Source organism: Mastigoproctus giganteus, chromosome 1, assembly GCF_048544385.1.
Source record: "Mastigoproctus giganteus isolate SK-2022 chromosome 1, ASM4854438v1, whole genome shotgun sequence".
NCBI classification, from domain to species: domain Eukaryota; kingdom Metazoa; phylum Arthropoda; class Arachnida; order Uropygi; family Thelyphonidae; genus Mastigoproctus; species Mastigoproctus giganteus.
Window position 1 is genome coordinate 61,783,938 of NC_143575.1, and position 23,360 is coordinate 61,807,297.

Genomic DNA, 23,360 nt, shown 5'->3' on the forward strand with positions numbered 1-23,360 from the left:
TCAGAAGGATGGCAGACAAATTTTGAACAATCTTGATGCCAAGAAAGATCCAGTTGCTGATGGTAGTTCACTTGTTTTCAATACCTGTACTCCTGAGCTTACTCCTGTTCTGTGTTGCCTTTTTATACTTTCTTATTCCACTGGTGTTTTTCCTTCTTCTTGGAAATTTCCCCTTATCCAGCCAGTTCCTAAAAAGGGTGACAAATCCCTCCCAAACCATTCATTCCACTGAACTTTTTCCAAAGTAATGGATTTTCCATTACTTTAGAAAGAGTGGAGCCAACTCCTAAACTACCTTGAAACCTTCTAACTGATCAATGGTCACGAATATGGATTCTGTCAGCATCAATCCACAGGTGATATATCGATTTTTTGTTACCGATATATCACCTGTGGATATATCATCTATGGACAAATTCAATGGAAAAGTCTTGATGAAACTAAAGCAGTTGCTCTTGATATTTCCAAGGCTTTTGTTCATGTTTGGCATAAAGGTCTTGTAAATAAGATTCCATCTTATGGATTGGCAACTGTCTTTTGTAACTGAGTATCCACTTTTTTCTGACTGCTCATTGCAGGTAATGGTAGCCTGCTGTCGTCTAACTTCTCCACTAATACTGGTGTTCCCTAAGGTTCAGTTCTTTCTCCCACTCCTTTCTTCCTGTATATTAATGACCTTCCACTGACTGGAAATTCTCTCCATAGTTTTGCTGATGATAGTGCACAGCATTCCACCTTCCAGTTTGAGAAACCTTGCCCAGCACATACAGCTTCAACTTCTTGAATATCCACTACCAATTCCTTAGATGCTGATCTCCAGGTAATTCTCCAGTGGGAGAAAGATAACTCAGTTTATTTTAATCCTTCTAAAACTCAGTCCTGTCATATCTCACAAAGGATTCTTCTGCTCCTCTTCTTATCTTTAATGACACAAATTTCTAGACACGATCCATTAGGGATTACCCCGACTTCTAATCTCTCTTGGCATAAGCTGGTCTTGGCGCATTATTGCCTTAGTTGCTAATGTGCCAATAAAATCCAAACCAAGCATAAGCATATCACAAATACTGCTTCTCTTCATCTAAAAAACTGGCAGGTTTTCTCTTTCAACTCTTGGCATTTTTTTTCTAAACAGCTACTAATTGTGGCAGAAGACAGAGAGTGGTAATCAATGGACACTGCTCAACATGGACTAATGTTATTAGTGGAGTTCCTCAGGGTTCAGTGTTGGGTCCGTTGTTGTTTTCGGTGTTTATGAATGATATTGATGATGGGATATCAAGTTTAATGTCCAAGTTTGCAGATGATACAAAGGTTGGCAGGGTTGTTAAGGACACCACTGACGCAATGCTGCTGCAACAGGATCTGGAAAGGTTGAACAGATGGGCTGAGAGGTGGCAAATGAAGTTTAACATTGACAAATGTAAAGTACTACATATGGGAAACAGTAACCCCAGAGCAACGTATCAACTCTGCGGTACTACACTGACAGTGGTGGAGAATGAAAAGGACCTGGGGGTAATTGTGCAGGCAGATATGAAGTTCTCTGAGCAGTGCAGACGAGCTGCAAGAGTAGCTCATGGTGTCTTGTCAATGATATACAGGAATTTTTCTAGCAGGGATAAGGAGGTGATTATTCCCTTGTATAAGGCAATGGTTAGGCCACATCTTGAGTACTGTATACAGGTCTGGAGGCCTCATTTCAAGAAGGATGTAGAGCTGCTGGAACGGGTACAGAGAAGGGCAACAAGATTAGTGAATGGAACAAAGGGTTGCTCTTACGAAGAAAGGCTTAAGTTTTGCAAATTACAGAGTCTGGAGACTAGGCACCGGCGAGGTGATCTGATAGAGGTGTATAAGGCTTTGAATGGTTTGAGCATGCTCAATGCCAATGGGATTCTTCATCTTGCTCAGAATAATCAGCTCAGAGGGCATAAATACAAATTGAGGAAGGACGGATGTCGGATAGATGTGCGGAAATTTGCCTTTGGCCAGCGGGTGGTTGGTTGGTGGAACCGACTTCCATCACTTGTTGTTGAAGTTGATAGCCTAAACAAATTTAAGGCTCAACTGGACAGGTATTTCGAGCGAACGGAGGTGTGAAATGGGAGTGGTGTTTTTTTTTTTTTTTTTTTTTGGCTGATGCTGAATAAGCTTGCTTTCTTGCATCATATGCCTCTACTAATGCTAATGCTAACTGTGTAGAAATCTTAAACCGATTCTACCATGGAATATTGTTCCCACATTGGGGGAGGTGTCTGCATAACCTCTCTCAGGCTTCTAGACTCCATTCAAAAGAGGGCAATTAGGATAATTAATGACCCATCTCTCACAAAGTCTCTCCACTCTGTCTCATAGACACTGTTTCTGCTGCATGCCTTTTCTATAGATTCCATGGAATTGAATTCCATAGAGTCCAATTCCATAGGCACTGTTCTTCTGAATTGGCTTCTATAATTCCCACTCTCTCTTCTAAACCAGTCCAAATATGTGCCACAACCAGTCAACATCCATTTACTGTAAAACTTCAAACTCACAGAACCAACTTTTCTTCTTCTTCATTTATTTCTTTTCCACCCTTTCTTCCCTTTAACTTCCATTTTCTGACAATTACAATTTACAGAAATTAAAGTCTAATGTCAACTTTAATTTCTTCTTTCATCTATCAAATATCTTCTGATAGATGATAACAAGTATCTTCTTTCATCTTCTCAATCTTCAACCCATGCATAGTACTAAGTACTACAGGTTCTAATACCTTTCGTGTTTGGAGTTTTCCTTAAAAAAAAAAAGTGCTGTTCTAACATTTTCTCTAAAATTTTTATAATGTAGACAGCATAGAGATTTGATATTAGTTTATTGAGAAAGTCCAGAAATACCAAGTTCTAATATGCCATTGCAGAAACAGCTGTTGAATTTTTTATCTCTAGATCTTTCTTTTAGAAAATTTCTTAGTAACTAAGTTCACAAATAGTTGTCATTGGACTAGAATCGTGCTCTTTCAATATTTAGTTCTTCAAAATTTTGGACTTCTTATCTCAATTTCTGTTTATTTAATTCTATTTGATTAGAATTCCTGGCTGCATTCTCTTCTTTTCTTACACTGGATTGTTAAAAGGTCTCATTTATTCCTGATTGCAGATCAACTTCTGGCAATGTTACATAACTGCCTGACTTTTGATTGCTCAAGGCTTCATTTGCACTTTCAGTAGCCATTTGTTGTATATTTCAAATTCTTTATCCATTTTGAGTTTCTAGACTTTGACACTGCAACTGACACTGTCTTTTTGTTCTTTGGAAAGTTACTTTTTTCTTTCCTCAAGGGATTTGTCACTCTCTTCCATGCTGATTTTGAAAATAAATTATACCAAAAAGGGAAAAAATTTCATAAACAAATAATAGAAATATGCTGAAGAATACTTGACTACAAACACTCAAATGCTAGTATATTTGTATATAATCATTAATACACTTGGAAATAATTATAAAAATGTGCTATTCACATTACTCTCGTAATACAAGTAAAATCCATTTTGCCACTGGAATCATTTCATAATCACAATAAAATCCAATGTGACCAATGGAACCAATGTAAACGATTGTTAAAATCTGTACTGGCACCACTGTATAAACCCAGTCCGAGTACTGTGCAGTACTCCAAACATTACACACTACAAGCAGGCCAACAATCAGTGTTAGCCAAGTCCATATTCTTGCAAATAATTGGCACAGTGCAAAAAGCATGGCACAGAAATATTTGGGCTTTTATGGTATTAAAAATAAATAGTAGGCAATGGTCCTTCCTCTATCTACAAAAATGAAATCTTTATTTTTGTAGAAAAAAAATTTCTGCCCAGTGACTACATGTATATTATCAGACTAAACACTTCACTGCCCACACTTCACATGTATATTATCAGACTAAACACTTCACTGTATGACTAAACACTTCAGTTTAGTCATACATAAAAGAACACAATTTCACATCTGATATCATGCATTCAGGTACAGATCAAGAGATCACTCATGTTCTGTTGATCTGTATTAATTCAAAAATATTTATTTTTGAACTGGCAGAGTTGCTCGAATTGTTCTCTATGACATGCAGTGCACAACTAAATAACCTTTAAAGCATCTCTGCTTTTTAAAAAATAAAGATTTTATACTTTCCTTTGTCAATGGTCTTTTGCATCTTGCTCTGGCCATGCAGATGATTATATATCATGTAACTTTTTAAAAATTTAAATCTTATTTGAACTAGACCTGGGGGTAATTGTGCAGGCAGATATGAAGTTCTCTGAGCAGTGCAGACGAGCTGCAAGAGTAGCTCATGGTGTCTTGTCAATGATATACAGAAATTTTTCTAGCAGGGATAAGGAGGTGATTATTCCCTTGTATAAGGCAATGGTTAGGCCACATCTTGAGTACTGTATACAGGTCTGGAGGCCTCATTTCAAGAAGGATGTAGAGCTGCTGGAACGGGTACAGAGAAGGGCAACAAGATTAGTAAATGGAACAAAGGGTTGCTCTTACGAAGAAAGGCTTAAGTTTTGCAAATTACAGAGTCTGGAGACTAGGCACCGGCGAGGTGATCTGATAGAGGTGTATAAGGCTTTGAATGGTTTGAGCAAGCTCAATGCCAATGGGATTCTTCATCTTGCTCAGAATAATCACCTCAGAGGGCATAAATTCAAATTGAGGAAGGACGGATGTCGGATAGATGTGCGGAAATTTGCCTTTGGCCAGCGGGTGGTTGGTTGGTGGAACCGACTTCCATCACTTGTTGTTGAAGTTGATAGCCTAAACAAATTTAAAGCTCAACTGGACAGGTATTTCGAACGAACGGAGGGGTGAAATGGGAGTGGGGTTTTTTTTTTTTTTTTTTTTGGCTGATGCTGAATAAGCTTGCTTTCTTGCATCATGTGCCTCTACTAATGCTAATGCTACACTGCAAATAAGACTTGAAGAATACGATCAAATGCAAACTACACATAACTAAAACAATAATAATACTTGTTTTATTTTACTATTACCATGATCACTTCCAGAAGCATCTGATCCTGATGGTGGTTCTGTGACTGTAGGAATACTTGAATCAGTGCTTGGTCCTGGTAAAGGCAACCGGGGAGCTGAAGGCTGCCGACTACGTGCTGGATTCCAATGAAAGCAATAACAACAGCGGAATGCTATTTAAGAAAACAATATTTTGAAGATATTATTTAAAAGACTATATACTTTTAAATATATACCTTTGTATTTTATAGAATATCATGTTAACAAAAAATAAAATATGACATTTCCAGGAAAATTTGCTATTTCATCCATAACATGATTAGGGATTATTAGCCTTCCTGCTCCTGATAAAATACTTGGGTATTGAAAAATGCACTTGACTCCTTCCCCTTGTTTTAAATATTATTATTTTGGTTTTAGACATTTAAATTTTTTTGTTCTGTAAATCACCCTGCTAAATTTATTTCATTAATGCTTTGAATAATTTCAAAATTATTTGAGTTAAATTTTTTGGTAAGTGTTTTTTATAATTTTGAAATATTTTCAGTGAAAATTCAAAAGAATATTACTATGAACTATAGAGATATAGCAATGAATTTTTAAATCACAACTGAAAATATCACTATTCTTTTTTTTTTTTTTTTTTTGGTAGTTGTTGGTGCATAGGCTTCTGTGGCCATAATGCACCTCCCAAGGTTTTTGCAGTACTTTGATCCAAGCCCGAGGCGGGAATCGAACCTGCGACCTTTGGGTTGCCAGGCAGGCACTTTACCCACCCGGCTAGCCCGGTCAGCATGTATTCATTTAGTCAGGGAAGTGAACTTTTCCAAAGAATTTAGAGAAACTTCTACAAGACTAGTAAGATTTATTTGGTAGATCAAAGGCAGATCAATTTGTAAATAACTAATATATTTCTTTCGTTGAATTGTTTGAATAATTTCTAACCTAGTCAGGAATTTAAAAAAAATCTTGGCAAAATGTTATTTCAAAACATATTTTAAATGAAAATCTGCTTACTTTCAATAAACATTTGAGTATATGAAAGGAAAGACTAAGGAATGATGGTCAGGTTCACACTGGTGTAATGAATGAAGTCTGCAGTGTGTGGGGGGGGGAGAACTACATACCTCTGAACTGTTGTGCCTAACAGTTTTTGTTTTTGGGTTTGTGCCACAGGAACATTGTTTAATTGACAGTCAGTTAAGTTTATCTTTTACAGTTTGAAGTATTCACAATGACAAGTGAGAAAGAATAATCTTATATATTAAATTAAAAACAAATATAGCAATTTATTTGTTTGGAAGCACTGCATGTTAGGTGTTTGTGGGGAGGAATGAGGTGATGATGTTTATGAAGCACTGTGTATTTTTCATGTATTGTGTCCATATATAAGGTTAAGTCAGAAGTCACTGAGGTTACAATAGGAGTTGTTTCTGCATCTGATAATTTATTCAGTCAGCATCATAAATATGCCATGTAAATCTGTTGATTCTGGTTTGATATTGTATGCTTTAGTTATTGAAATGAAAATGGACATTTTGTTAGATAATATTCTTTGGACTTACATTTAAAATCCTAGTGTATTTTGGGATGTATGGGTTATCTGTGTATGAATTAAAACTGTTGTCATCTATTCACTGAATATTTTGAGGATATGAGACAGCATTGATATTCATCAAGTATCACAGAGGTGAAAGGTAGTGCATCAGTTCACTAATGCAGGGTAGATTAACAATCTACCCTGCATTAGTAAACTGATGCATGATTTACTGTCACACTCTGTTCCCGTTTATGTGTGTGATTGTTAAGTACAGGAACTCCTTGACTTACGTAATACTCGACTTACGGAAATTCGACTTTATGTAAGTTTTTGCCGGCCAATACAAACTTAAAAAAATCATGGGAACGTATTTTGCATCGTGTACAAATAAATGGAGGTATTGTGAAAATATCATAATGTGAATCCAATAACACTTTTTTTTTTTTGTAATTCGTTCCAAGTCCTTGGAAGTTGAAAATTTCGCTATATAACTAAGCTATTTATCTCTCTAAAAGGTCATATTTATAATGGAAATTGCACGTAGCAATATAATGCTTGCTACAAATAAATCTATGATGAAAAGAAAAAAACCATCATCCAGTCATCCATTAATATGTTCTTTCATAAGGTTGAGCATCCGATCTCTTCTAAATCTCCACAACCCTCAACTTCCACAGTGGCGTACTTATCAGCTGAAGACGTTGATTCTGGCAATGACGCTCAAGAGAGATAAAACTTACTGATGTTATGCCTGTCTCCTTCCTTTTTTTGTAATTTTATAATTTTGAAATTTTTTTAAATTGTATGCTTTTGTAATTTTTCCTGCAGAGATAAAAAATTTAATAAATACAATAAATAATTCTATTTACATGTTCATCGAACATTTCTTTTTTGATTCAATCAGTTCAGCGAGTGCTGCACAAGCATGGGGAAAATTCAGACTTACGTAGCGTTCTGCAGAACACAACCCTTTTACAGGATTGTAAAAGGGTTCTGAATTTACAGGAACTCCCCAAAGTAAGTCGGGGAGTTCCTGTAAATCCATTTGGACAGGGAAGTGAACTTTTCCAAAGAGTTCAAAGAATAGAGCAAAGCAGCCAGAACAGTTAAGTAGGCCCACAAAGAGGACCAAAAGTGTGGGGTGAGGAACAGAAAGAGCTATTGTACCAAAATTATTTTTAATTTTACCGTTATTTTACCATAGCAAAGTTTAATGGCTTTAATAATCATAATGTATTTGTGGAAATGTATTTCATACTTCTGAAGTGGTTAAATCATTATTAGAAGCTGCACATATATTCCCAAATCAATCTGTTACCTGCTATTGTTCCAGAGCTCACTTCAGCTCAGTTTCCTTTGCCCTTCAAAGAAATTTCCTAAGGAGGAAATTTCTTCAACTTACTTATTATTCCTTTTCCCACCCCTATATTTCTTATTCCAATACTTTTTACCTCTAAATTTTTGAGAAATTTTATTCTATCCTAGATATCAGCTTTTATTACATTTGATGTAGTACAAATTATGGATGGATTCTGTCTCAAAAGTTTGTTTATTCAGAAAGTCAATTATTCTAAATGTTTTTCCCCTGCATATAAACAACATTATATTCTTCAGATGCTCAGATTAGCCAACAAAATCCTATTTAATCAATAATGTAGCATGGGGCCCAGGGGTGCATAAGCACTCCTAGGGCCCCATGACTGAAAACAACTTTGAGGCACCCAGAATCCACCCTCCCCCACATGGGCCCTGGCTAAAATACAAGGTGATTTTTTATTCATCATACTATTTCTTTTCTTTGTAGTTTCACAAGTTTCAAATTTTTCATATCAAAACAATCATTATTTTGTAGAGAAAGGTTTTAGAGATTTGATTCAATCAAATCTCTAAAACATTTGTTGCAACAAACAATTGTTGTCAAACCAATTGTTGTAATTGTTGTATTTGTTGTAAAACAAATAATTGAATCAAAATGCAACACTTCAATTGTTTTTACTCAAAGAAGGTACAACTGCACTATGGCCTATGTGATAGACCAACAAACAAACAATACTGAGATTAGTGGATCAATACAAGGAACAGGCTATGTTTTAGATGAAAGGAAAGAATTCCTGGATGAAATTTTTGACAACAGGTCGGTTTCTAACTGCTACTCTTATGTGTATGGTAAATGTCTAGCATGGCTTCTAATGTCACCTGATTTAAACCATGCAATTATTATCTCTGGCATTAACTGAAAGAAAATATTTTCAGAAGAATTTATAAACCATTCTTGCACTGAAGACAGTAACTGCAGATAAAATTTTTTGTGTCAGAGGAAATTGAGGCATGTTCTTTGAAACTTCATACTCTGATTGAAACAATTATAAACACAGAGGGGGCACTAAATACATTGTGGCATAAATTTCTCAACACTGCAAAATATAGTTCACGTGTTAATTTATGTTTCTAAACATATTTAACGTTCTTTAAATGAACAAAATAGTTATGATAAATAAAAAATCTCACCCTGTATACTATATATTTGCAATGAAAAAATATTGACTCTTAGCTAACTAGAAAGCTCTGGTAACAAGTATATTTATATTCTAGAACAGAGCAGTAGGAATGGCCAAATTACAGCAGTTTTATTTGGAGTTCATATTATTAAAAAAAGTAACTCGTCAGTCTTGACTACTTTTTTTTGCATAAAATTATAAAAAGTCAAGTAAATGCATAATTATAATAACACTGAATTTCCTTTTATTACAAAACACTTACATATTAGGATGGAAATTCCCTGCAGATGAATTAGAATTAAATCCTACCTAATACCCATCAATAACAGACTTTGGACAATGGAGCACCACTTTTCTTTCAAAATTATTGAAGAGGTAACTACTCTTTATATTTATTTAGCCAGTCCAATTACTAATAAGAAACTACTGGCTGTGTATGACAAGAAATTTTTTTTTGACAAAGATATACTCATCCAGGAGTTTCTCATTAGTAATTTGACTTGGTAAATTGATAATAACCTGATGCAATAAACTGATATTAACTATTCAAAGAAAAGTGCATTCAGTGTAACATATGCTGATTTTTGAAATGTCACATATCTTACAAAAACTTAAAAAATAACAAAACTTAACAAGAAAATGAAATTAATTCCGCCTGCTCTATACAAAAAAAGTTTGAGATTTTGTCATTTTAGTTGGCTTGTGAGAATTGAATCCTAAGTTATTTGCATTTTATCTCCTGAAGTTTTAACCCATTCAAGAGAATTGGCATAAAAAATAAAAAAAAATCACTGATATTATTACAGTACTGTACAATTCCAGTTTTTTTTTTTTTTTTTTTAATAAAATAAGATTAAATTTTAGTTGTCTTGACTTTACAATTAGGGTTTCTGTAGCTCCAGGTTTACAGTCTAATCTCTGGCCATGCTTTTGGTTTTGTTGCATCTTCTCTGGGTCATAGAGTAACTGAGAAAAAATAAAATTTCCAAGCGATTCTGAGGTGAATTGAGATATTACCGAAAATTATTATATATTTTACTTGGAATGTACGTAATTTACAAAACTATTTAATACTTGTATCATGTACCACAATGTTCTAAACCAGTTCATATCAAACTGACAACCATCAAACATTTGTTATGTTGTCCCAAGTTTTGTAAAATTTTACAGTTAACAGTGTTAAACCTATATGAAAATAATGATAGATAAAATTCATAAACTTACGATTCGTCATAAATGTTACTGGTCATGAATCGTATTTTTGTGCAGGGAGAAATATATGAAAGTAGTTAACCCTAGAACACTACTGATCATGTAATTTATGGCTTTGTCAAAAAAAAAAAAAAAAACACTGAGGGTATAAACAATTTTATTTACAAAGAATATTAAAGATGGCAAATATATACATATCTGAACCTATTTTATATTGTTATCACACTGAAGAGTAGCACTTTGTTTAACACTGTCTGCATAATAGCATCTTGCAATGTTTGTAGTAAATGTACGTTGCAAAAATCAGAAATCTGGTGGTCATCTTACACAGTTGTCTCGACAGAAAGAAGGCACACTGTATTAGGTAAAAAAAAAAAAAAAAAAAAAAAAGATCTATAACTGTGTATATATAATCAGAAGGAAATAACACCACTTCAGGATTTTGTTTGAGACATTATTGGGAAAAAACCTTTTTCTGTTAAAATTAAGTTACAAAAATTCAAATAATAATACATTCCAGCGTACAGTAATATCATCGATAGGTAAAACTGACAATGCACTATTAACTGGAGGGAAAGGAACAGTTATTAACAAAGTATGATGTTGCTCGCATATGAAAGAAATATGAGAATACATGCATGTTCAGTTTTATGGTATGCTGTTATGTTTATTTAAATTGATGAATTGCAAGAAGTGCTTGTGGGCCACTGATGTGGCCCATATGCACTTCTGAGTTTTTGAGTGGCATAATTTAGAACACCCTTGTTCTAAACTATGCCACTGATGATGTCCTAACTTGAAAATTAGAAATCTATACAAGTAAAAATAATTTTTTCCTAGAAAATAACATTTAACAAATGTTATTTAAACATTTCAGGATTGCTTTCATTACTATGACACCATTTCCCCTCTCTTACTTTCCTGGACATAATAATTACTAAGAGTAGTGGTGCATGTGACCCTGCAAAGATTCTGGAACATGATGCTGTTAACAAATGTAATAGTTGCAGTATAATAGAAAAATAGAAACAGAAATAACCCACAAAAATTAAAGATTTTGGGTTTTTGTTATTTCTTATATATATCTACATCACAACACAAAGTGCTTTATTGCCTTTTTAAGTTGTCCTGATTTCTAGTTCATACTGCATAAGCTTGTAATTTTGATCTGCTAAAAAAGGACAAACATTTGCACGTGTTTTCATATGAATGAATGATTTAAACATGAAAGAAATCGTTGTTGTTTCTTTGAAGCATTAGCAACTAAGGCCATATTGCTCCAGGATATGTGTTGGTCATTCCCTGACCTTTCCGCATCCTCCGTATATGAAAGAGATTAAATTTTGAAAAACAAGAAAGAAATATAACTTTTATGTGTGAAGTAATAATTGGTCATGGTGATAAGAAATAAATTAAAATCACTAGTTGAAGGGAAATATATAAGTTGAAAAAAAATTAATATGAATAAAGAAAAAATACAAGTTCAGAGCTTGAAAATACTCCTTGAAAAAAACTTACCTAAATTAAAATGACTTTTAATTTTGGTGACCTTTATTTCAAATGTCATTATCAAGGTGAAGAAAGTTATTATAACAGACCTGATGGAGCCAATGGTCAATTCAAAAGTACGGTGTTCAACTGGATTGAAATGTGATATTCAATAGCAAAAAATGATATTTCAAGGTCACAGGTATAGAAGGTTACTTATATTCAGTACTGAAATATTTTATTTACAAAATTATGCCAGCAATTGCCTAAAATCAATTGCCAAGGGAGTTTATCAACTTCCATTCAAAAGGCCATGCACAAAAAATTACTGTCTATTAGTTTAAAAAATTAAAATAGGTGCAAACAATTTAATTGACATCAAGTGTACAATTATTCATCTTCATCAATGGTTTCTGATGACATTACCTCTAATATTAATTACTATTTTCTGTCTCCAGAAATGTCTTCAATTTCTGTCTCCAGTTATTTTCAAAATATTCAATTTCTGTTTTTCTTCTATTTTCTGGCAGAAAGCAGCCCATTCTATCCTTGTCTCTCCAAATCTTTGTTCCCATAATACTCTACATTGTCAAATTTAAAAGTAGTTTTCTGTATCCCAATTTTTTACATTTGCCCATATCAATTCAACAGGATTCAATTCTAGATGGTATGGAAACAGTCTAAGATTGGCATGTCCCTGATCATTTAGAAGACAGCTGACATATTTTAATTTTATTAGTTCATGCAATTTTGTTTACACAATTTTGTTTTTAGTAATGAATATCTGTATACAGAACCTGAACTAGGGTGGGGCAAGCAGGGCACCAGCCCCAGGTGGAGCATTTTAAGGGTGCATTCGACCAGTTATATATTTTAAAATTGCTTCATTTTTGATTAAATTACGGTCGGACCTGTGTTTAACGAACTTCTTTATAGTGAATTTTTTGAATTCCTTTTGGAAATTACACTTAAAAGTTTCTGTAGAATGAAGAAAATTTCCATACAACGAAACAGATTACGAGAGACTTAACTTTGTATGCTTTGTTTCCACCTCAGGCCTTTAGGCAATTTAAGCAATTAGAAAGTGCAAAATAAGGGTTAAAGGGATTATGGTTCCGCAATGTAAGTGGAACATATGCAGCCACCTATCCCACATACCAAGAAGTCATGCTAGTCAACTGCTTTCTATAGCCAGTCAAAAGATTAAGGCGTATTCCCAACACAGATAATAGCTACTGGTCAGCTTGTGTTCTTTGATTAAAATAAAAATTAAAAAATTATTAAAATACTGCATTATCTTTGTACATGCTACTTATGATTCCATAAATTTTTTGTGATTTTGTGAGAGTGAAAAAAATTATAAATTCAAGATTTATAATCACTTACGGAAAAAAAATATCAGGGAGGAAGTGTTTTACAAATTTCGAAAATAACAGAGAAACTCCAATTACAAACTTCTATAAAGTATGGCCTGTTTTGTGGGGTCACACCTCCGAGCTTTTTGGTTTGTCCTCAAGTGGAGGACAAACAAAATTTTTCAAATATCTGTTGTTATATCGACAGATATTTGAAAAATCATGTTTGTCAATTCTGCAGGATATAAAGTCTGTAACCCCTTTACAACTTCTCCAATTTGTTCATGAGTATTGTCTAATAGAATCTTATCTAAATCTAGAAATAGAGCTATGAATTTTTCTTGCCCTGCCTGTAACAGTAGCTTCTTGTGAAAGGTCCTTCAAAGTGAGAAAATTTCAATTAAAATAATACACCTTCATTGCATGTTAAAGGCACTATATTTCGTAATATTTTGTTTCTATGATTTTATACCAGATATATAAACAAACTATCTGGTTTTCTAAAGTCTTTGTAGTTATATGTATTTTCTTTGTAGTTTATATAGACAAATTCTCTATAGATATAAACGAATATCTGTAGGTTTCTTTTTCTTTGATATTTTTGTTTTGTTATATTCATTATATCATTTAAATTATTTTATTAATAAATAATACAAATCGTAGACCATTGCAATAGTAATTTTTATAAATTCATAAAGATTGCAGAGGCTTAACAAGGGGGGATGCAGAAGGGGAATTTTCCCCAGGTGCAAACTGAAGGAATTATCTATCACAATCAGGGGCACCAGAAAGACATGCTGACCTCTGGCATCAACAACTCTAGCTATGCTACTGAAAGACTGACTACCTGCATATAATGGGGGCATACTAATAACACTTTTGCCCCAGACATGGTATTGCCTAGTTCCGGCTCTGACTGTATAGCAATGTTACTTTCTCCAGTCCATTTTTCATATCTAATTTTAGACTTAAAGTAGGTGTCTTGTACAACTCCCAGTTACAGTATAAAGCATTATCCACAACTAGTACAGAAATTGATTCCAAATTTGCAAGCAAATTTGGAATCAATTTTTTTTCTATCTAATTTTGAACATTTTCAAAATTAATTTCCATATGATAATCTCCACTTGATTGTGTCAACTTATATATTACCAGTGCATCTATAATAAATCCCAAGTTCCCTCTTGCATGAACAATAATTGGTCTATTTCCTTTAGAAAAAGGATAGGTGAATCCTTCTTTGGTATCATCATATGAGACTATGAATGAAATTGCTGTCTATATTAAAAAATGATCTGTTTTGTTTTTGGTATTTTTCAATATTCTTTAAATTCCAGTTTTTTTCTCAGACCACTCACTGCAAATGATGAGAGACAGTTCTCTGACTAACTTCTCTACTAATGCAGGTGTTCCCAAGGTTCAGTTCTTTCTCCCATCTTTTTCCTCTTGTATTCTAATGACCTTCTTCCACTGACTGGAAATTCTATCTACACTTTTGCTAATAAGAGCACTACATTCCACCTCCTTCTAATTAGAGAAACGTCCTGCACAAACAGTTTCAACTTCTCAAATATCCTCCACTAAGTTCTTAAATGCCAATCTCCAGGTAACTCTTTAGTGGGGAAAAGAAAACTTAGTTAACTTTAATCCTTAAATTAAGTCCTGTCTTATTTCTCACAAAAAAAAAGAGTATTGTTCCTTTCTTCACCTTCAATGACACTCAGATTTCCAGATAAGATCACATATTGTTATGGAATTCTGACCTCTCTTTACATAAGCACATCACAATACGGCTTCCTATGCATCCATAAAACTAGGTTTTCACTTTTGATCTCAGTTACCTCTCTTCTAAACACCCTGCACAAATCTCAAACACATACCCTACCATGGAATACTGTTCCCACATCTGGGGTGGTGCCCCCAGATGTGGGAACTTCTAGACTCCATTCAAAACGGGGCAGTCAGGTTAATTAATGACCAGATGTTCAGCATCTGTTGTTTTCCTTTTCTACAGATACTTCCATGGGCACTGTTCTTCTGAATTGGCATCTGTAATTCACTCACTCTCTTCCAAACTAGTCCAAACATATGCTGCAACCAGTCAGCATCCATTCACTGTCTAACTCCAAACTCACAGTACCAACTTTTCCTCTTCCACTTCTGTTTTCTGGAACAACCTTCCTCCACATGTATTTCCTGCAAGTTACAGTTTACAGAAATTCAAGTCTAATATCAACAAGTATCTTGTTTTCTCAACTTGCAACCCATATACTAGGGCTTGCAAACCGGTTTTATAAAACCAGTTAAATCCGGTTTTCATATTGAGTTGTTAAAACCAAAACTGAGCTTCTAAAACTGGATTCGAATATTTTTTTAGTTAGCCCTCGAATATAGTTTTTTGTTATGCACATTTTCTTTTGTTTGTTCATTTGTCTGGATCGTTCAACTGCTTTATGTTTTAAACATGTTTTTTATTTTATGTTTAGGTACAAATCTCATGGGCAAGTGGCCCAAATCTAGGAGGGGTACCTTTTATCTTCCCACCTGTATCATGGCAAGATGCAAGTGTACTCATTTACGACTGAGTGAGTCAGAGCGATAGCGTAAAAAAAAATGCTCAACATTTCTCTATTCCATCTATCTTATTCGCCAGGCAAGTTATGGAATGCGCCTTATTGATGGTTACCCACTAGAAACAGATTCCCTGAATATTGCATCAAATTTCAATTGTAGAAAGTTTTTTGCTTCTTTATTCCTATTTGTGATCAAATGTTCTCCAAAAAGCAGCTTCACCAAATTTAGCTTTTATGTAATTTTGAAAATACAATAGATTTAATTGGGGGAAAAAAATTGCAAGTAAACAAATAAAAAATTTCTTTCATGAAAATTTTGAAACTTGCCTCGTTTAGACTCTTCATTCAGTGCTTGCGGGAGTGACACATAGTATTGTGCCTTTGTTATCTTCGATATTTTTATTTAAAATTGTCGGTGATATAAATTCCTACTAATTAATATTTATTACTCTTAATATGTCTAAGATAAAATCAAATGTATGGAATTATTTTGCTTGAAAAAGCAAAGATGAAGCACAATGTTCGAAATGTCAGAAGATAATGAAGTCGTCTGGAGGATCTACATCATCTTTGATGTTGCATTTAAAGAAAATGCACCAGATTGACATTAAACAAGATAACAGTGAACCTCCCGTAAAAACAGTAAGAACATTAGAAAACTTTATCGTTAAAAAATCTATGGAAGAAGAGATTTCAAAATTAGCTGCTTTAGATGGATTTTCTTTTAATTCAATTGCCAAGAGTTTATACAATCAAGCCTTCACCTTCAGAGAAATAAATACGATAAATTACTACCAGCCTCAGTGAATGGAATTAAAAATATGGTTCTGAATTATTATAAAACTAAGAAAAAAGAACTCATTCAGCATTTCAAAAATTCATTGGTTTTGGGTGCACAGTATTCATTGACTGACGAATATACGTCTATACAAAATGAAAGGTATATGAATATAAATGTGCATTCAAAAGACAATCATTGGTCGTTAGGTCTTATAGAGATTAATGGTTCACTTGATAGCAGAAGAACTGAGCAAATTGTGAACGGACACTTGAAGGAATTTGGTTTGAACTTGGATGAGGATATTGTTGCCCGCACCACCAATGGAGCAGCGATGATGATTAAGTTTGGCAAGCAAATTACGCCTAATCATCAACGATGTATAGCCCATTGTATACAACTATCAGTTATAGATGTACTTTATGAAAAAGCAATCAATTATGGTGCCACAGTCTCTGAGTTTCCCAAAGACAATGAAGAAAATGAAAATAATGAAGAAATGTTGCAACCAGTTGAAATGATTCTGAAGGCTATAACCTCAGAAGATACAGACTTACTTAAAGCAGAGTCTTCAATACAATTTCTGCTTGCTAAGCTTGATACAGCAGAAAACCCATTTGCTTTAAAGTTTCATTAAAGCCTTTTGCAGTGTTACAATGCAAGACAAAATTGCCAAACTGGCTTTGCTGAGCTATCTACACAACCCCAAAAAGTTTAGTAAAGAAGATTCAGGTTCAAGAACTTTTGATTTTCCAAGTAAGCAAGTTTTGAACAAGCATGCTGAAGAGATTTATCAGAGATTATTTGCAAAACATTCTGAAGGAGTCTTAGCGTTGAATGCAGAAACTGTAAATAAACGAACTGTTCTTTTAGAAGAAAACAAAGACTCATTTAGTTCCAATGTTGGAGATACACTCATGCGAGAATATGATAGTGTAATAAAGAGATTAACTGAAGAGCCTTCAAAATATCCGAGTGGATTGGAAATCAGCAAAGAATTTAAAATTTTGGAGGCAACTAGCAGTAGAAGCGAAAAGCTGGAGGAAGTTTATAGAGCACTGCTGACCATTAAACCAACAAGTGTCCAATCTGAGAGAGTGTTTTCGATCACTGGTCTCTTTAACACAAAAATAAGGTCAAGTCTATCAGAAAAAAGCTGAGCAATAAATAGTAAAGTAATTTCCCCAAGCTGTTTTTTTCACATTATTTTTATTTATTTATTATTATTATTATAGGGCTTATTACTTTTTTGTTTACTATACGAGAAGATAGTTTTTATTCAAAGGATTTGAATACAATTTGTAATTTTGTACAATCTACCCAAGATAAAATAAATACCTGTGTTATAAGCTTTTAATTATTTTCCCTACGTCTGAGAAAATCGGTTTTAAAACCGGTTTTAAGAGTAAACTTCGGTTAAACTCGGTTTTGAAATTTTTCAGTTTTATGCAAGCCCTACCATATACAGTACTAAGTACTACAGGTTATAATAACTTTCATTTTTAGGATTATAATAAAAAAATTAATAAATAAATAATTAATTCTTTGCTTTTGCACATTATGCCTTTCAACCAATATTTATTGATTGTTTGCTGTCTTTTTCCATTTAAGGCCCATTTCTTGTAATTATCTTCAAAAAGCTGACAAATATCAGTCAACATCCAAGAATTGAGCATATTACTGCATTAGGTACACAATCATATTGTACAGGGTTAGTGCAGCCAATTTCTAAGGAGAATGCACACATAATGGTTGTTAAGTGTTTAAATAGAAGTTCCCTTCTGTACACTGCTTGGCTATTCACTTAGACAAAATATATTATTCACTCAGTTCAGCAAAGATTCAACAATAGAGGTCACCTGCCGAGAAACCAGTATACTTTGAAACAGCTGTCCTGGTGGTGTCTCAGATTTTTAAATGCATAGATTCTCCTTTTTAGGTGTTGTTATAGTATTTAAAGTTTCCCACAATCACATACCTAACACAATAATTCAATTGAAATATATCAGACCTTTGGAGTGAAACCTTCATTATAAATGAAGGTTTCACTCCAAAACTTGCTTTAGATTTCCAATTGTCGACATTATTTTAGCTACTATAAATAAAAATCAGGAACTTAATCTATGTACTGTATAGCTCCTTTATCAAAATCATCAATTTCCATCTTTTCTTTTCTTCTTTCAACATTCTTATTTGGCAAAACAAATATTCCAATATTACTCATTTTTCATTTTATTCTGATTTGATTTTTTGAGAAAATTTTAAAAAATTTTTTTTTTTTTTTTTTTTTTTTACTGATCTTTCTTGAAATTGCTGCAGCGGCAATGCTCTCCTGAACTTTTTTTTACCAGAAAAAGATTTTATATTTCTAATTTTTTTTTTTTTTTCTGTTTGTTTTTTTTTTTTTTTTTTTTTTTTTGCTATAAAACTTAAAACCATAGAAATAATCTCTTGTTCCTTGCCAATGTAAGTTCTTATATTTTTATACAAAAGTACTTTATTAGATGAACAAGTTAGTGCCAAGCACAATTTTAGTTCATAGTAAATCACCACAGTAGACGAACTGGCATCGTTTTTGTTACAGCTCATATTGTGAATGCCTTCATAACAAGTTGCAGCGAACTGTAGTTTAATTCAATGTGATTGCTAAATACAGTTCCCAATAATATTCTCATAGCCACCAACTTTTGACTTTCCAAAAGTTGGAGATCATGCAACCGTAAACAGGAGGAAAACAAGATATTTGTGACCAAAAGAGGCAAAACAACAGGTGGTTTCTGTAAAGTCCATACTGCACTAGAAATTATATTTCACCAACAAAATACATATTTTATATTAAAATTCACCTACAGGACTATTTACTAGTGTAGTACACTTTAAAATGTTAATTTACCAAGGATTTTTCTGTCTGTGAATTTCTGTTTGGAGTGTCTGTTACACATCAACTGATCATAATTTCTTAAAGATACTGTTGCAGACTTTGTACCTTTTCAGAAACACTGAATATGAGTTTTGTTGTTTATAACAATGGCACTGCTGTTCAGACTTAGCTGTCAAGAGCATTTCTAAAGCTTCAGCAGAAAGATCTGAATCAGTGCACCCCCCATCTGGTTAAATATTCTCTGACACTCAAGAACTGCTATGAGAAATTAATAAAATTCCAAGAATGACTTGAGATAATTTGCTATATTTCATGCTTCCTTATACAATTGTCAGTTGCCCAATAAAGCACCACTGAACATCACCTCTTTCTTCTTTCGTAATAGTATCTTGTAGATACTCACACTGAAATTCACAAAACTGCTGCTGAAAAACAACTATTTCTTCATCTGTTTCTTTATCTTTAATAAGACCAAGAAGTAATGGAAACTTATCTGCAAAAAAATTTCAAATTTGAATATAATGCACTGCCAATTGATGAAATTTCTGCTACCTAGGCATCTATAATATAAAGAGTGTTTTTCAACTAGAACTTGTGCACAATGTAGTAAGTTGCATGCAATAAAGTGCTTCCTCATTGAACAAAAGAACAGAATTTTCTCTCTCTTGTTTTAGACTCTCCACAACCTTGGCAGTAGAAATGCCTATGATTAAGTCAAAATAATCCTTCTAGTTTAGTCTGCTATGCTATGGTAATCAATTTCCAAAATGGAAGTGGAAAATTCAAAAACTGTTGGTAAAAAAATTAGTCCATAAAATTCAACAAATCTAACAGTAACAACCACAGTACATGGATGTGAGGTACACTGAACCGAGAAGCTATGTTCAGATTTTCAAATGTTAGCATAACATTCAAAAGAAACAAGCGATTGTTTTATGACAGCAAGAAAAGAGAAACAGAACAGATTATCTGCATGAGTGGGAATAACACGCTTAGTGTCAGCTTGCTTGAAATGTTTAGAATTGCTTTCACCAGAAGTTTGCAATTATTATAATTATTATTTATAGCTGCAGTAGTGGAAAAATATGCAAGTAAGCATGCTTACATCAGCCAAAAAAACCCAACACTTCCCATTTCACCTATCCATCCCCCTAGCAGTTACCTCTGACTAAAGGCAAATTTCCACACATTTGACTTGCAACCATTCTTCAATTTGAATTTATGCCTCCTCAATGCATAGTCATAGCAAGAGGAAAAATTCCATTAGAAGTGAGAGCTTACCCAATCCATTCAAGGCCTTAAACACCCCAATAAGAACTCCTCACAGGTATCTTGTCTCCAGACACTGCAAATTTGCAAAACTGAAACCTTTCCTGGTAACAGCACCATTTTGCTCCCATAGCCAATCCTGATGCTCTTCTCTACACCCATTCCAACAGATCCATATCTTTCCTAAAATGAGGCTTCCAGATGTAGCCCAATCATTACCTTATATAAAGAGATATCACTTCCCTATCCTTGCTGGCAAAATTCCTGTATATCATTGACAAAACCAATGTGCTGTCTTGGCAGCCTGACTGCATTGCTCAGAGTTGTTGTTGTTATTTGGTTTTTAGGAGCATTAGCAACTAAGGCCATATTGCTCCGGGGATATGCGGTGGTCATTTCCTGACCTTTCCGCCTCCTCCGATTTGGTGGATCACGGGCTCGAACCCCGGTCTAATCAAGAAGCGTGTGCTACGCACTGCTGCTCCTGCCCACCTGGCTACGGAGGCGCCATTGCTCAGAGAACTTCATATCTGACTACACAAGTATCCGAGGGTGTTTTTTATTCTTCACTGTCTTAAGTGTAGTATCACATTGGTACATTAATGTAGGATTGATGCTCCCCATATGAAGTACCTTGCATTTATCAATATCAATATTAAACTTCAACTGACACTTCTCAACCCATCTGCCTAATTTGTCTAGATTTTGTTGCAGTAGCATACCCTGGTCACTGTCATTAATTACCCTGCTAACCTTTGCTTCATCTTCAAACTTTGACATTAAGCCTGATATGCCTTCATCAACATCATTAATAAATACAGAAAACAACAATGGGACCGGCATTGTACCCTGGGGCACTCCACTAATAACATTAGTCCAAGAAGAGCAGTACCTACTGATAACTCTTTCTTCTTCCACTCAACCAACTCTTTATCCACAGCAACATTCCCTTAATGACAATGCTCCAATTTGTGTAGCAGTGTTTTATGTGGAACAGTGTCAAAAGCCATTCTGAAAGCTAAGTATATAATGTCAAAATTATTTTTTGCATCCAGTTCCTCTGTTACTGCATCACAGTATCCAATCAGATTGGTCAAACAAGACTGCCTCTTAACTAATCCATGCTGCAGTATATCTTTATTCCTGTCTAGATGGCCTTGCATTACTTCTTTAACCAATAACTCTATTTTCCTTGGAACATAAGTCAATCTGACAGGTCAGTAATTACTCATGTTGCCCTATGATCCCCTTTAGTGAATTGGGGACACATTTGCACATATCCAGTCCATAGGAACATCACCTGAATCAAAGAATGCTCTCATAACTATGACTAAAGGTTCGTTTACCTCTTTTGCCCCCTCCCTTAATATAACTTGATAGATCCCATTTATCCCACATGCCTTTTCTATGTTTAGCTTCAACAATTTCTTTTCCACTTTCTTCTTGGTTATCACAAAATCATTTAGTTCCCTGTTAGAATTTGTTGTTGGTAACATTAGTTGGTCCAACTGCATAGACTTTAAAAATTGTCTGGGACTGAATGGAAGAGCTTTTGCTTCATGAAAGCAAAAGCCCCTCCCTTTGCCATTGACAGTAGTTACATATTTAAGTAAATCCCAATATACTGTGATCACTGCTACCTAGTGCTTCTTTTATGCAAATTCTTTGTGCATGAGAAGTTGCTGCTGATAATCAGATCAAGAGTACTGCTTTCTCTCATTACCTTTTCAACATACTGGTGTAGAAAACAGTCATCCAATAAATCCACAAGTCTTGTTACTGTGTGAGTGAGCAACCCACAAGTTCCAGTCAATATCGGAAATTTAAAATCCCTATTATACGACATTCTGATTTACTGGCCTACTCTATTTGTCTGTACAGTTTTTTGTTATACCCATTGCAATCATTAAGCCTATAGCACAATGGGACTGGCATTATTGCTCATTTTTGTTTTCCCATTACTTATGTCATACCAAACTGACTCAACATCAACATTGCACTGGCCATCCATATCAACTAGATGCAATTCCTTAGATTTTGTGTGTTTCTTAACTAAGAGCATCCCCTCCTGTCCTGTCTGTACTTTCTAAACACATTGTACTCTCCAAATTCAAATCCCTTATATCTGAGTGACACCATCTCCGACACCCCCACAATTTTTACATTTCGTGATTTGATCAGTGTTTCAAATTCATAAAATTTACATACTATGCTCTTGCCATTAGTGTACATACCTCCAGCTGTTTCTACTGGAAGTAATCCTAACACAGCCCATGTATTTGCTTGTTCCACAAGGATCCACAGTAAGTCTTGAATTCCCCGAAAACTCACTTTCCAGATGAGTGCTCAATGGGTCTCTCTTTTTTAATCCTTCAAGCCTTCATATAATCCCATCAGAACACTGATGGTTGCACTTATCCTCCTCATGCTCTTTGCAACAAACTCATACAAGGACACTCCCAATGGCTGTATCATATCATGCTACAAGTAGCTTTGCAAAAAAGAGCATAAGTAACACACGACATAGTTCTGATTTGTCGGAGAACTGCTATCAGAATTTCTCCCCTGAACCAAAGCATTTCCACTGCTTTGAGCTCTTTACTTTGCTGATATATGGTTTTGGCGTAAATTTAGTTTAAAATCAACCCACTACACTAAGAGATCAAAAAGAATAATGCTACACCAATCCTGCTATTTAACAGTAGCACAAACTATGCTCTTTTAGATTTTAGATGTACTACTTAATAAAGTCA

General features: G+C 34.2%; 1 protein-coding gene across 2 annotated transcripts in view; it reads right to left on the minus strand.

The window, feature by feature from the left end:
* Lnpk (zinc-ribbon metal-binding protein lunapark) overlaps positions 1 to 23,360 on the minus strand; it is a 206,312-nt gene that overhangs the window by 21,523 nt on the left and 161,429 nt on the right. For both annotated transcript variants that reach the window (XM_090380315.1, XM_090380310.1), the window contains exon 8: positions 5,034 to 5,186. In XM_090380315.1, coding sequence (XP_090236441.1) covers positions 5,034 to 5,186 — 153 coding nt within the window. The remainder of the gene's footprint in view (positions 1 to 5,033; positions 5,187 to 23,360) is intronic.